Here is a 12,802-nt window from a genome sequence, read left to right as displayed (position 1 = left end):
CAATAATGGCAGAAAGAGATAAATTTTTATTTAACTAATTTTCTGCCAAACAGCGTTTATAAGGAAGGCCGTTAATATTTACAAAAAACTTAATTAACACTTAACATGCTAAATACAGGCATATATAAGTATTTTCTTGTAATGTAATATATTAATTCCTTTTAAGTTGATCTTAATTTTCAAACCACGTACAATAATTACAGGAATTCCAACTGTGAAGGGATTGATTCATCAACTTAGTTTAACTTTTAAATAAAGTTATTTTTAAGTTGGGTGACTATTGTTGCTTTAAAGTATTTTTTTATCTTTATAAATACACAATTCAATCCAAGAAGTAAGTATACATTAATACATACGATATCCAAACAGCATATTCGAATACTATGTACTTTTAAATATTATTGAACTTTATCTATTATTGTGTGCGTCAAATAAAGCTCAATTGTAACCAGTTCCAACCGGTTATGGTTCTTATTACAGATCTTAAGTATCCAACCGAAATTTTGCACACTTGGTGTTGGTGATAATATTATCTAGTATTTAATGATTTATTCATTTCAGTAACTGGATCACATAAATGCTTGTCTTTTATTACCAAAGATCAGAACGAATTGCTTTCAAATGCTTGCTTAGCTTATCAAGTACAATTGTAAGGTGCACAAAAGTATGTAAATTCTTTTTTATTTTATTTAAATGAACAGTGGTGTCTGTAATCATTGTTGATTGTACGTGATGTGTTGTTGTATTGTTATCCTTCATGCCCTGTGATGTGTACAATCTTGTTATGACTTTATAATTACTTACATCATATAACTTGAATTATAATATTGACTATTAAAATTTAAAAAAATTCAACCATGGTTAATTTCTTGATAATCAGATATAATGAACTGCCAATGGACAATATCTATTATTCGTTTAAACAGTAATTATAAAGTCAGTGTTCCAAACTTGCCGTCCTGTCCACTTCAATTAACGCGTTCCCACCTTTTTGTTGTCATTACTTTAGAGCCTGTATTTATTGTGTTTTATAAAACCATTTTAAAAATAATAATGTGTTTTATTTTTAATTATGATTTCATTTTTTGGCATTTTTATGTCAAATTATTGTTTGATTGAATTGATTGAACTAGTAGTGGTATCACAAACCACCAATAGCAGATAATTTGACAATGGCATATGTGTTTTAAAAAAAAGAAATTTATCTTTGACATATTTCACTCCAATTATTAAGAGTTAATTAATTCTAACTTTAATTATTTACTCAAGCAATGTGTAAATTATTAAAATGGGTTTTTGGTGGTGCGAGAAATTGGAGGGTGGCTCAGAGTGAAGTATAATTTTCTTATTTTGTATTCGATTAGATGAGCAATCAAATTCTTGATTTAATACTCTTATTGGCCACAATTCACTGACCTTTTATTTTGACACGATTTTATTTTCAGTCTGATAAATGCCCTAGATTGATGAGAAGAGTTGTTTGCCGACTTGTACCTAAGACCTTTCTTATTATTTTGTAGCTTTTAGTACATTTCTATATCATCATTATAATTTTTTTAAATCATTTAACTTAAAAATGTTTATTACCTATTCTATTTACATCGAGCTGAATTTTGGGTAGCTTCATTTTGACGAGATACACAAATTTTCACATTACTAAAATTTTAAATTTTGCTTGATAAAATGATGGGTTGATAAAGAACATCGACACTGTTATTATCTTAAAAACTTATTTCGAACCGGTTTGATTTGCAATTTAATCTTGAGATAGTTCAGCGTATTAACAAAAAAATATAGCGAGATTTTAGTGAAATTAGTGTGAAGTGTAGACATTGTCAACTATCACAATTTCAAATTAATGAAATAAACACAAAACTGTCTGAAATCAATTTTTGGAATTAATATAAAGTCGAAATGGTCTTGAAGTTATTTACGTGAGCTGTTATAATACATACGAATGCTGTTATTGTGTCTTTTCATGAGTGATCGTCCTTCACCTATATAAACTCGAACATATATTCATAAATGTACTAAAAAGTGTATATTATTTATAAACAAGGCTATACAGGGTGTAATCAAAAAAGTAAATATCTCTTCAAAAATCCCATATAATAGATATATGATACAAAAGTAACTTAATCAGTGGAATCAATATCATGCTGAAAACAGTCTTTGCTAACTAAATTACCGTCCGTTATCTCAACCGAACCTACATTATGAATATCAAAATGTATTATGCTTATGTATTAAACTTGTATCACGTTCACCAACAGACGAACCACATTAAAGCTATATCCTTATAATATAAAAGCGATAATAAAAAATAGTACAATGAATAATATAAGGCTTATGTAACATTTCATGGCACTTTTTCATTTGGTACCTTACGATGTTCGTTTGATCAAATCGTCACTGTACTATCATTTATTATTATTATTATTATTGAATAGTAAAATTCAATTTAAACATTTCACAATTCACTAGTCACATATTTAACTATTCTTTTTCAATCTACAAAAATGAACATTGCCCATTTAAGGATCGGACACATCTGAGGGATCAAGCGAAGCGACCTTGACGCAATCTCTGTAAAGCTACGGACACACATTGCGTATACGAATTAGGTTTGTAATTGTTCCGCTATGGCACAAATGCGGTCATATCACATCGCTAATTCCTTCAATTGTCTTCGAATCTTTCAGGCTTCAGGTGGCAACAAACAAGTTACAATCAATTTCTCAAATCCATTTTCTTTTCACCTTACTCTTAACATTTTTAAAATTAGTTCAAATAAATTATTACTTCAATGTATTTCTAATTATGAATCATCAGTAGATGTAGATTTAATTTAATTTACTGGAATTATTCAGCGTTAAATAATTTAATGCCTATTGTTACAAATATCTTTCATCCTTTACAAAATCATACTAAAAATCTATTGTCTCATTATTTTCTTTTTTTTACAGATATAATCTGTGTCAAGTATCAAAATTCATAATATACATATATGAATATAAATGGAAGCATTCGAAGCTCCTAAAAATTCGCAAAGTAATTTTATAATAGAATTTGGTTCATTTAGCGACTGTCGGCACTTTACAGAAAACTTACAACTAAAAAAAAAATACACTACAACAAACTTAAATTTAGTAATTCATATGAACATCTATTAATGCTTATAAAACTCTAAACAGTCAATGTCTTAACAAACTGTGAAGTAAAACTTTACCTTTAAATTGTTTAGGAGTTGTACATTTTATTTACGAGTTCATTGTTACCGCACAATACTAGAGGACAATATTATTAATTTTTTTATAATACATACTTAATACATATACAATAATTAAAAATCTTCTTAATGCACTATGTGAAATCAATAGCGAATCTTGCCATCGCGATGTACAAATATCAAAGTTTTGACAAAGCGCCATCTAGTACTCAGAGGCAACAATCTACTCGTAAATTACATTTATCGACAGAGGAGCTTAGAAAAATAATGCTATCTTACTCTCTCAAAATAATGATGAGAAAAATAAAGTGTTTAACACTCGCTAAACAACAACGTTTACGACAAAAGCCGTAATTCATCAAATTCGAAAATATTAATATAATCACATATAATTTGTTATTAAAATGTCTTTTATGAAAAATCATAAACATATACTTTTACACATAATTATAAAACTTACACAGATTCAAATTATACGTTTTATAATTACTTATGTAATAAAATCAAATCTCATTTTATATTTATCGTTTTATAGCAAATAATTGTCAAATTGTTGATCCTGTTCATCGTTACAATCTTAAATTAAACAAAAATTCTTTACATTTAGTATTCGTTCTTTGTAATTGTTACTAATAGACAAAAATCCACTTAAGCAAAAACATACATTAATCCCGATTCAGTTGTACGCAAATTCTAATCACAATCGACAGGACTCGCTATCCTTTAATCCATAAATACTAATTCCACGTGTGAGAAAGAGTTAGCAATACTTATTGTGTTGCCATATTAAGAGATTGCGTAAAAAAGAATCAACACCAATAACTAACTACACATATAAGGATACTGTTTTAAGACTTTAGAAGCCATTTATTGTGTAATATTTTATGTATTCCTAAAGTAGCAGTTCAATTGTGTCAACGCCAAAGATTTAAATTTTACTTATGTAAATAATTTAAATCCAATTAAATTTAGAATTCGATAATAAGTTTATTTTAATTGACAGACTACCTTTTAAAACAGCCCCTATAATGTTATTAACCGCTAAAACCTCGAAAGTTTAGTTAATAATATAAAAACGGATAAAAAAACAATTCACAATATAAAAATAGTAATTATTATTATTATTATTATTAATTAAGTAATACAAATTAATGACAGAGATCAATTACTCATACGTTCATGAAATATTGCAAAAATAAACCTAATTTATGAACAACTATATAAAAAATTATAAACTATAATTTTTTACTTAATTAAAGATCAGATTCGTTCGAAATTTAAAATTTTCATTCTATAAATTATTAAAAATACGTACCAAACTATATTTTAAAGTAAACCAAACCTCAATAGAGATATACAGTATTTTGTCATTAATTCAAATATTGTGATCGCTATATAGAACGCTGACGTCACTTCTGACGTTTCCGTCACACACACTAACAGAACTGCAGCAACGTAATATAAATTACAGCCGAATCGATAAGGATAACCTCCTTTCTTTTGAAGTCTGCTAATAACTAAGCACCATTTTATTTTGTTACATAAAACCTAATTTTATCCTAACAAGCCAATTACACGAAATTCAACCTTATTGTCGTATACGTAAGATCAAAAATTAACCTAAACGAATCTAAATATATCAATAAAATTGACGTTTAAATATTTGCCTAAAACAATTTCGCGCTAAATAAAGAAGAATAAAAATATGAAAAATAAAACTCAACAATTGCCATAATATAGCAACGTAAAAAAAACTATATATTTTTACAATATGGCAGTGCGTAATTATAATTTTTAATAGTAATAAAAAGTTTTAGAAACCGTTTTGTTTTCCTTTTGTATTATTTTAATCTGTACAAAATATGAGTTAGATTTCATTGTACTGACATACTATTCAATTTCGGAATACGTTTTAAAACTAGTGTGTCAAGAAGGGCTATGTATCTTTGTTACGTATACGATCACTCGACACGAATCAACATTGAAAATGTATCAAAAAACTTTGTATATCATAACTTTCAGACGTATCTCAGTGGTGTCCGATTGCTGCGCTTTTCTCTTTTTGGTCACGAAAAAATTTTGACAGACGTTGTTTTTGGATGTCGTTGTACGACTTGTTCGTAATTCTGACTTCGTCTAGAAGCTTCTGGACCGCTCTGTTCTTGGGTGAAATTTTGTCTGCATGCTTGAGGTCAGCTAGAGCGGACTCATAGTTCTTAAGGGCGTAGTTCGCTTGACCTCGGCGGTACAATGCTTTTTCGTTACCAGGGTCAATATGCAGCACCTTAGTGTAGAAGATATAAATATAAATTAATTTACACTCATTTTTATTGCATACTAGCTACCTCCGTGGTGGACTAGTGTGCACACCGGTTTTCATGGGTACCGTGGTCCCGGGTTCGATTCCCGGCCGAGTCGATGTAGAAAAAATTTATTAGTTTTCTATGTTGTCTTGGGTATTTGTGGTACCGTCGTTACTTCTGATTTTCCATAACACAAGTGCTATAGCTACTTACATTGGGATCAGAGTAATGTATGTTATGTTAACCAATATTTACTTATTAAATATTATAATAAGCAAGTGTAACACTTATAATACATTGAATTGAAAATGTATATGGAGAGATAAGATAATTATATTGTTTTATAATTAAAGAAAACAATGTATATGACTCATACCTCAGAACAACTATTGATACAGGCTCGATAGTCCTCCAGTTTTGAGTAGCAAGCGGCGAGGTTTAGATTGCACTGTATGGTGTACGTTTTTACTTCTTCATAATCTAAAAAGACAAATATTTACTGATAAAAATAAATAGTTTTCAATTCATTTCATTTAAAATATCAAGTAAGTTTCAAAGTCAGTACAGTAAACAAAAAAATATTGTTTTTATTACACATACAGTCAAGACGATACAAAAGCATGAGTAAACAATACGTAAATAAGCAATTTTGTCCTTGAAAGTTGGTGGTAACAATCTAAATAATCTTTGTCATTTATTATGAATTCGTGAATAAATGCCAATTGTAAAGGTTCCAAGAACTTTGCAAGTAAAATAAAAGCAATTTGGTGATATGCAGTTAAGCGAAATGGTATGCGTGTAGGGTGCGTGCATGCGTGCGTGTGCGTGTGCGTGTGCGTGTGCGTGCGCGTGACTCACGCTCGGCGTGTCGCTCGGAGGCGCGCGCGACGTAGCGCAGACACTTGTGGTACTTGCGCGCGGCCCCGCGCACGCGGCGCGCCGCGAACAGCGCGTTGCCGCTCTCCTTCACCGCGCGGATGCTCAGCATCAGCTCGTCCTTCTGCGACCACGCGTTACTTGTTCGTATACCAGTAGTAGTAAATGGTTTTTAATTTGACAAATATTTTATGAGTACAAGAAGTGGAGACAAATTGTACCAAGTTTTTGAACCCAAAATAAATTCTTGAGGCGAGGTTCTCCATAACAATATTTCGCTGATCATTTTACATTTAGCTATCAAAAATAATTAAGCTTATGTTAATAAAATAAGATGAAATAAACCAAGACATTTTTTTGTACAGGATTATACATGTGATAGAGGAGTATTATTAAATAGTTAATATTTGTGATCAAATATATTTTCTATTCTATAAGTTCATGGCCATTCTATTACAATATTTAATTTACCGTAAGGTCAGTCTGCAGATCTTCCGGATACTCTGGTAGATGGTCCGCAGTGCCGTCCATGCAGCACACATCCCAATTTTCGGTATCCTGAATTTCCCCACAATCCTCTATTACACATTCCTAGAAAAACGAAAAGTTTGGCATTTAAATAAAAACTCGTCGCGGTAAATTCAGTAAAATATAACGAGTAACACCTCAGAACAGGAAACTTCTTTAAATGTTAAGTTTTTTGTCACGTCATAGTGAGAACTAAATTTTGCGTAAACAATTCCAGTTCCACTAGTATATTCATTATTATCGCACTTTATATCACGTTTTATTCCGTCGCCAAACAGTTATTAGTATTGTTGTGTTCTATTAAGTGCTGGGGCCAGGGCCTTTAGATCCCAAGTTTATGTCGCGCATTGGCGATGTCAGGAGGATTACAATTTCTTAGAGTGCTGATGTCCATGGGTAGTGGTGACCACATACCATCAGATGGTATGTGCATGTACATATCTCACATCCTTAAATAATAAAATTGGACGTCATAGTATAACGGATATTCTTACCACCCTCAGTCGACCGTCATCAGCCATTTGTTGTATCTCAGCAACTATTCCAAGTCCAGCTAGAACTCTTCCGAACACCACATTGGTTTCATCCAGTTGTGGACATGGGACGGTCGTCATGCAGAACTGTGATCCGTTAGTATTGGGGCCCGAATTGGCCATACTAAGCACGCCCGCTTCATGCTGTTAAAATTTTATTCATTAACAAACTTCAATTATAAAATTTATTAAATGTCTTTCCATTAGCAAATTAGCTGTTATATATATATATATATATATAACAGCTAATTTATTTACAACTTATAATATTTGAAAGGAAAATAGCTAAAAATGTTCAAAGTTACGTACGAGTACTTACATCGTGAGTTAATCAGTAGCTCTGGCAAAATCATTAAGTTATACATAATAGTCTCAAGTTATTTTCTGCTTCTCAAACATGACTAATATGGTATTTGAATTTCGATTTAAACACTCAAATAGTAACATACAACATACAATATAGAAAGTGGTGTTTGTCTGATATTACAAAAAAATTATGACACATATTTTACATTGTTGATATTTTCCTATGTAAATTTAAAGACGAGGTAGTGAAATTATTCTCAATGCAACATGTAATACTATTATATATTAGTTATATATTCGGAAAAAATATCCTATATTTCCGTGTATGAAATACCAACTAATATATGTAAACGTTTACCGGAAGCGTAAAATTTTCATCTTCAAATGTCAAACCATATATGCTCTCGCCGCTGGTCCCATCACCATTAATTATGTCTCCACCTTGAACCATGAACTGAGAAATCGCTGAAACAATAAATTAGAATCAATTTAAATAACCAACTACTTAGGACTGCTAAATGTAATGAAAGCTAAGAATTAAATATGACATTGTATCTTAATTATTCTTACATAAATATTAATTGTGTATCAATTAAATATCTTACGTAAAAAAATTAAGTTTATGTTCATTCAAATATTACTATTTTATTCAACTAGCATCTTAATACCGCTTTCAAATGACTACTTAACTCAATAAATAAAATGTATTACTAGATCAACTTGATATTAGAGATTATTCTCATAAAAATTGTTTCATGTCTGTACAGACAGCCTTATGACCTTTTAAAAATGAAGTACCTATGTATTATTAATTTTTTTTTTGGGTATTTTAATTTATTAATAATTCACACAGATTATAGGCATTATTAATAAACTTACAACATAGAAAGAATTACAAATTAAATTGAGTAAATAATTTATTGATTAATATTAACATAATACTATATACTATATACAATATATGTATATAGTAATATATAATATATTTATAAGATAAGTCTTACCTTTGTGAAATCGAACTCCTTTAAAATGCAAAGGTTTACCGAAGACACCGACACCTTTCTCACCCGTGCAGAGAGCCCGGAAATTCTCTGCTGTCTTAGGCACAACATCACGCCTCAGTTCTATAACTATCCGACCAGCTGGAATAAAAATATTAAATTAAAGCTACAATAATAGTACAGAGTGGGATCATTAAAAAGTTCCAAATACAAAAGTAAAAAGGGCACTGAAATTACTTTTTCAGACAGGTATTGAATTTAAATGAATGATCAGTGCCAAATCTGAAACTATAATTATTACAAAAAAACTCAAAGAAGTATTTTATAGAATATTTTAAAATAGATTTGTCATGTTTAAAATAAATATTTTCCTAGCTGGGATTTAATAGAACTCATTGCTTTAAAAAATACTAAGCCTTCATTTCTTTATTTAAACTTGATTACTTTACTATATATCTGAATGATTACATAAATTTATTTTTATAAGAGATTCCCATTTTATTTATTTTCAGAAAAACTTAAAATCATATAACAAAGTGAAATAAAAATAGGATATATATTTACAAATTTTATCATTACCTAACTGTCATTTTTTAAATAATTCTTCAGTAATATTGAACACAGCCTTCAGGCAATATATTTAATAATTTTCGATCGTTTGTAATATTTCCTTCAAATAATTAAAATATTAATATAATAATTTATCAGCACACATCAAAGTTTTTATAATAAGATAGATAATTAGATACATAGTAAACATGAACTATGGTTGAAAATGGATAAATGCATTCTGTTGCAACTCTAAAGAGATATAAACTTACTCGGCCTTGGCCCACTAAACTGAATACGAAAAATTAGCATTAACATAAGAATAATCATAAATAAATCATGTCCCGCACAACGCCGCAAACACGAACAATAATTACTATAATTTGTGTATAAAATGAAAAAAGAAAAACTGTCAAAAATAAAATTCAACGTTTAACTAACCTTTCTCGCCATCGATTAAAATGTCCAAGAATACCAAAGGGTTCCTTTGTTTTAGCTGGTTTCTCGTTATCATTCTCTTCGATATATCACAGTACGCATGCCATTTATAAGGAATAATGTGAACACACTTTAAAGAGCACAATAATTGACCATATCATGGTTAGTTAATCTCATAAACCGTTGAGACTCCCTAACTAAACAAAAACAAAGTAAAAAGAATGAACCCGACGCCCGACCTACCCCAAACAGACATGGAACAAGGAGGTACGTAGAAGTCAAGAATCACAGGAATGTCAAATTATAGAAATACAGATTGAATAGCTATAATCTTTTAATGTAAGTCAAACGTTTATAAACCTTTTAAGGTTAAAACTTAAAAAAAAAATTGTAATCATATTTTGAAGATATAATACGAAAAACTGATTATAATTATTCATATTATGATCAACTTTTCCTTTAAATTTATTTCAAGAACAATAATAATTTAAATAATCAGAATATCACTTCGTACAAATCTAAAATATTATAGTATTAAAAAAAAACTATAATCATTAATTAACTATAAATTTGAAATATCCAGTCTTTCAAATAACAAACTATGTTTTGAAAAATAATAAGCAGATAGCTTTATCAAATCTACTTGTACTGCTCAGAAGCTGTTGTTGTTACTAATGTTAATTACAGTAAGAATATTATAAATTAATTTATACTATTAGGAAAAAGCGAATTTATGTCAATTAAGTGTATCATAATAATTCAATTTGGCTAAATGTGCAACTCATAACTCACTTTATACTATAATTAATAATATATATTACAATTTATATATTTTTTATTATATTTTTTTGTACATAGTCGTAAGCTGTCAAGACTAAAAGTTGTCAAACTCAGTTGCGTCATCGCTGTCATATAGATTTGCGATGATTTGTTGGAGTCGGATAGATATGTTTTTCAATTAGTGAAAAATCTAAATTTAGTAAGTACTAAACCTTTTAATCCAAGCTCCTATTCGTATAGCTAGTTTTACTCATTAATTCATATCAATTTTAGAATAAATGTAAAGATAATTAAAAACAGGTTTGTATTAAATTTAGCGATGGAATCGTTGATTTAAGATAAACGTATATTTCAGCTTCCAAGATGTCTTCGTCAGCAATTTATATATTGGACGTAAAAGGCAAAGTTCTCATTTCGAGGAACTACCGGGGCGATGTGGACATGGGTGTGATAGACAAGTTCATGCCCCTTCTGATGGAAAAGGAGGAAGAGAGTATGTTGACGCCATTGCTGCAGACTAGTGATTGTACTTTTGCATATATTAAGACGAATAACTTGTACATTGTATCAACTACAAAGAAGAATGCAAACATAGCACTGGTATTTGTATTCCTATATAAGATAGTTGAAGTAATGACTGAGTATTTTAAAGAGCTTGAAGAGGAGAGTATCCGCGACAACTTTGTAGTTATTTACGAGTTGCTCGATGAGTTATTAGATTTTGGATATCCCCAAACTACTGACAGCAAAATCCTTCAGGAGTATATAACACAGGAGGGTCATAAATTAGAAATGCAGCCTCGCATTCCTATAGCAGTCACTAATGCTGTTTCCTGGAGGTCTGAAGGTATTAAGTACAGGAAGAATGAAGTATTCTTAGATGTTATTGAATCTGTTAATTTGCTTGCTAATTCAAATGGTAATGTTCTAAGGAGTGAGATAGTTGGTGCTATAAAAATGAGGGTTTACTTGTCTGGCATGCCAGAATTAAGACTTGGGCTGAATGACAAAGTACTTTTTGAGAGCACTGGCAGGGGAAAATCCAAGTCTGTTGAGTTGGAAGATGTCAAATTTCATCAGTGCGTCAGATTGTCTCGTTTTGAAAATGACAGAACCATTTCATTCATTCCACCAGATGGTGAATTTGAATTGATGTCATATAGATTAAATACACATGTCAAGCCTTTAATTTGGATTGAGTCTGTTATTGAACGCCATGCTCACTCTAGAGTTGAGTATATGATAAAGGCTAAGTCTCAGTTCAAGAGACGTTCTACAGCAAATAATGTTGAAATAATAATCCCAGTGCCGGCTGATGCTGATTCTCCAAAATTCAAGACTACAATTGGAAGTGTTAAGTATACTCCAGAACAAAATGCTATAACATGGTCTATTAAATCATTTCCTGGTGGTAAGGAGTACTTAATGAGAGCTCACTTTGGCTTGCCATCGGTTGAATGTGAAGATACAGATGGTAAACCACCCATCCAAGTTAAATTTGAAATTCCATACTTCACAACCTCTGGTATCCAGGTCCGTTATCTAAAAATCATTGAAAAGAGTGGATATCAAGCACTCCCATGGGTTCGATACATCACTCAGAATGGAGATTATCAGTTAAGAACTAACTAATAAAACTAAGTCCGTTTTTGTTACATTCCTTCTATATTTAAGTTGCACCTAGTATGTAATCATAATCAATATTGTATTTGCAATTTTAACTTAATTGTATTTTAGAAGTATTATTGTGTAAGAATTATTTGACCCTGTAATAAAATGTTAACAAAGTTAGTTTATTTATTTATAATACATATAAACCTTATCTATCCTTGATAATCATATATAACAGGCTTATAAAAAAATAATGATTCATTGTAAATTTAACAAAATACTTTTATTAGAAGACACAAAAATTTGGTCTTCATTCAATAAAATACAATTATAGTACGAAAAAATTGATACTTTGCTGTTGGTATGCCTGTTACAAGTTTGGGTGGATACCATCCAATCATCATATGAGTAAGTGTAACTACAGGCAGTATACACAAGCGACAACATACTTTTTCCCAAGGTTAGTGGTGCATTGATCCAGGGATGGTTGATACATCCTTCACTGCCTATATCGATGGTCGGTGGTTAAAACTAGCCATCGGATTAAAATTCGATGGCTAATTTGCCAGGCTGACTACTTATTTTCATAAAATAGCATACTTTAATTTAAAAAAACAGTTATTATGGCATGGCAGTAAATTTTACTAT

General features: G+C 30.2%; 2 protein-coding genes across 3 annotated transcripts; one reads left to right on the top strand and one right to left on the bottom strand.

Moving 5' to 3' along the window:
* Positions 1 to 2,088: 2,088 nt before the first annotated feature.
* On the bottom strand, positions 2,089 to 10,035 carry LOC125072398 (peptidyl-prolyl cis-trans isomerase D). 2 transcript variants are annotated; one of them, XM_047683022.1, is made up of 8 exons: positions 9,767 to 10,035; positions 8,780 to 8,917; positions 8,134 to 8,240; positions 7,431 to 7,613; positions 6,880 to 6,999; positions 6,391 to 6,532; positions 5,909 to 6,012; positions 2,089 to 5,513 (listed from the first exon to the last, which is right to left on the bottom strand). In XM_047683022.1, the coding sequence occupies exons 1-8, from the start codon at positions 9,837 to 9,839 to the stop codon at positions 5,259 to 5,261; spliced, it is 1,122 nt and encodes a 373-aa protein (XP_047538978.1). In that variant the 5' UTR covers positions 9,840 to 10,035; the 3' UTR covers positions 2,089 to 5,258. The 2 variants fall into 2 exon arrangements, with proteins under 2 accessions (XP_047538978.1, XP_047538979.1); XM_047683023.1 differs by having other exon boundaries at positions 6,391 to 6,529.
* A 624-nt stretch (positions 10,036 to 10,659) lies between these two features.
* LOC125072281 (AP-1 complex subunit mu-1) lies at positions 10,660 to 12,334 on the top strand. The gene is made up of 2 exons (XM_047682843.1): positions 10,660 to 10,742; positions 10,899 to 12,334. The coding sequence occupies exon 2, from the start codon at positions 10,907 to 10,909 to the stop codon at positions 12,173 to 12,175; it is 1,269 nt and encodes a 422-aa protein (XP_047538799.1). The 5' UTR covers positions 10,660 to 10,742; positions 10,899 to 10,906; the 3' UTR covers positions 12,176 to 12,334.
* Positions 12,335 to 12,802: the final 468 nt, after the last annotated feature.

This window comes from Vanessa atalanta, chromosome 21 (assembly GCF_905147765.1).
Source record: "Vanessa atalanta chromosome 21, ilVanAtal1.2, whole genome shotgun sequence".
NCBI lineage: Eukaryota > Metazoa > Arthropoda > Insecta > Lepidoptera > Nymphalidae > Vanessa > Vanessa atalanta.
Note: the sequence above shows the minus strand (reverse complement) of the source record. Positions and strands in the feature narration are given on the sequence as shown.

Excerpts from the sequence above, each read along its gene's own strand:
- LOC125072398 (XM_047683022.1), bottom strand. The coding sequence starts at position 9,839 with ATGATAACGAGAAACCAGCTAAAACAAAGGAACCCTTTGGTATTCTTG. Across the intron at positions 7,000-7,430 it reads ATGACGGTCGACTGAGGGTG|GAATGTGTAATAGAGGATTG; the intron begins GTAAGAATATCC and ends TCGTTTTTCTAG. Across the intron at positions 6,013-6,390 it reads CTCCGAGCGACACGCCGAGC|ATTATGAAGAAGTAAAAACG; the intron begins GTGAGTCACGCG and ends TTGTCTTTTTAG.
- LOC125072281 (XM_047682843.1), top strand. The coding sequence starts at position 10,907 with ATGTCTTCGTCAGCAATTTATATATTGGACGTAAAAGGCAAAGTTCTC.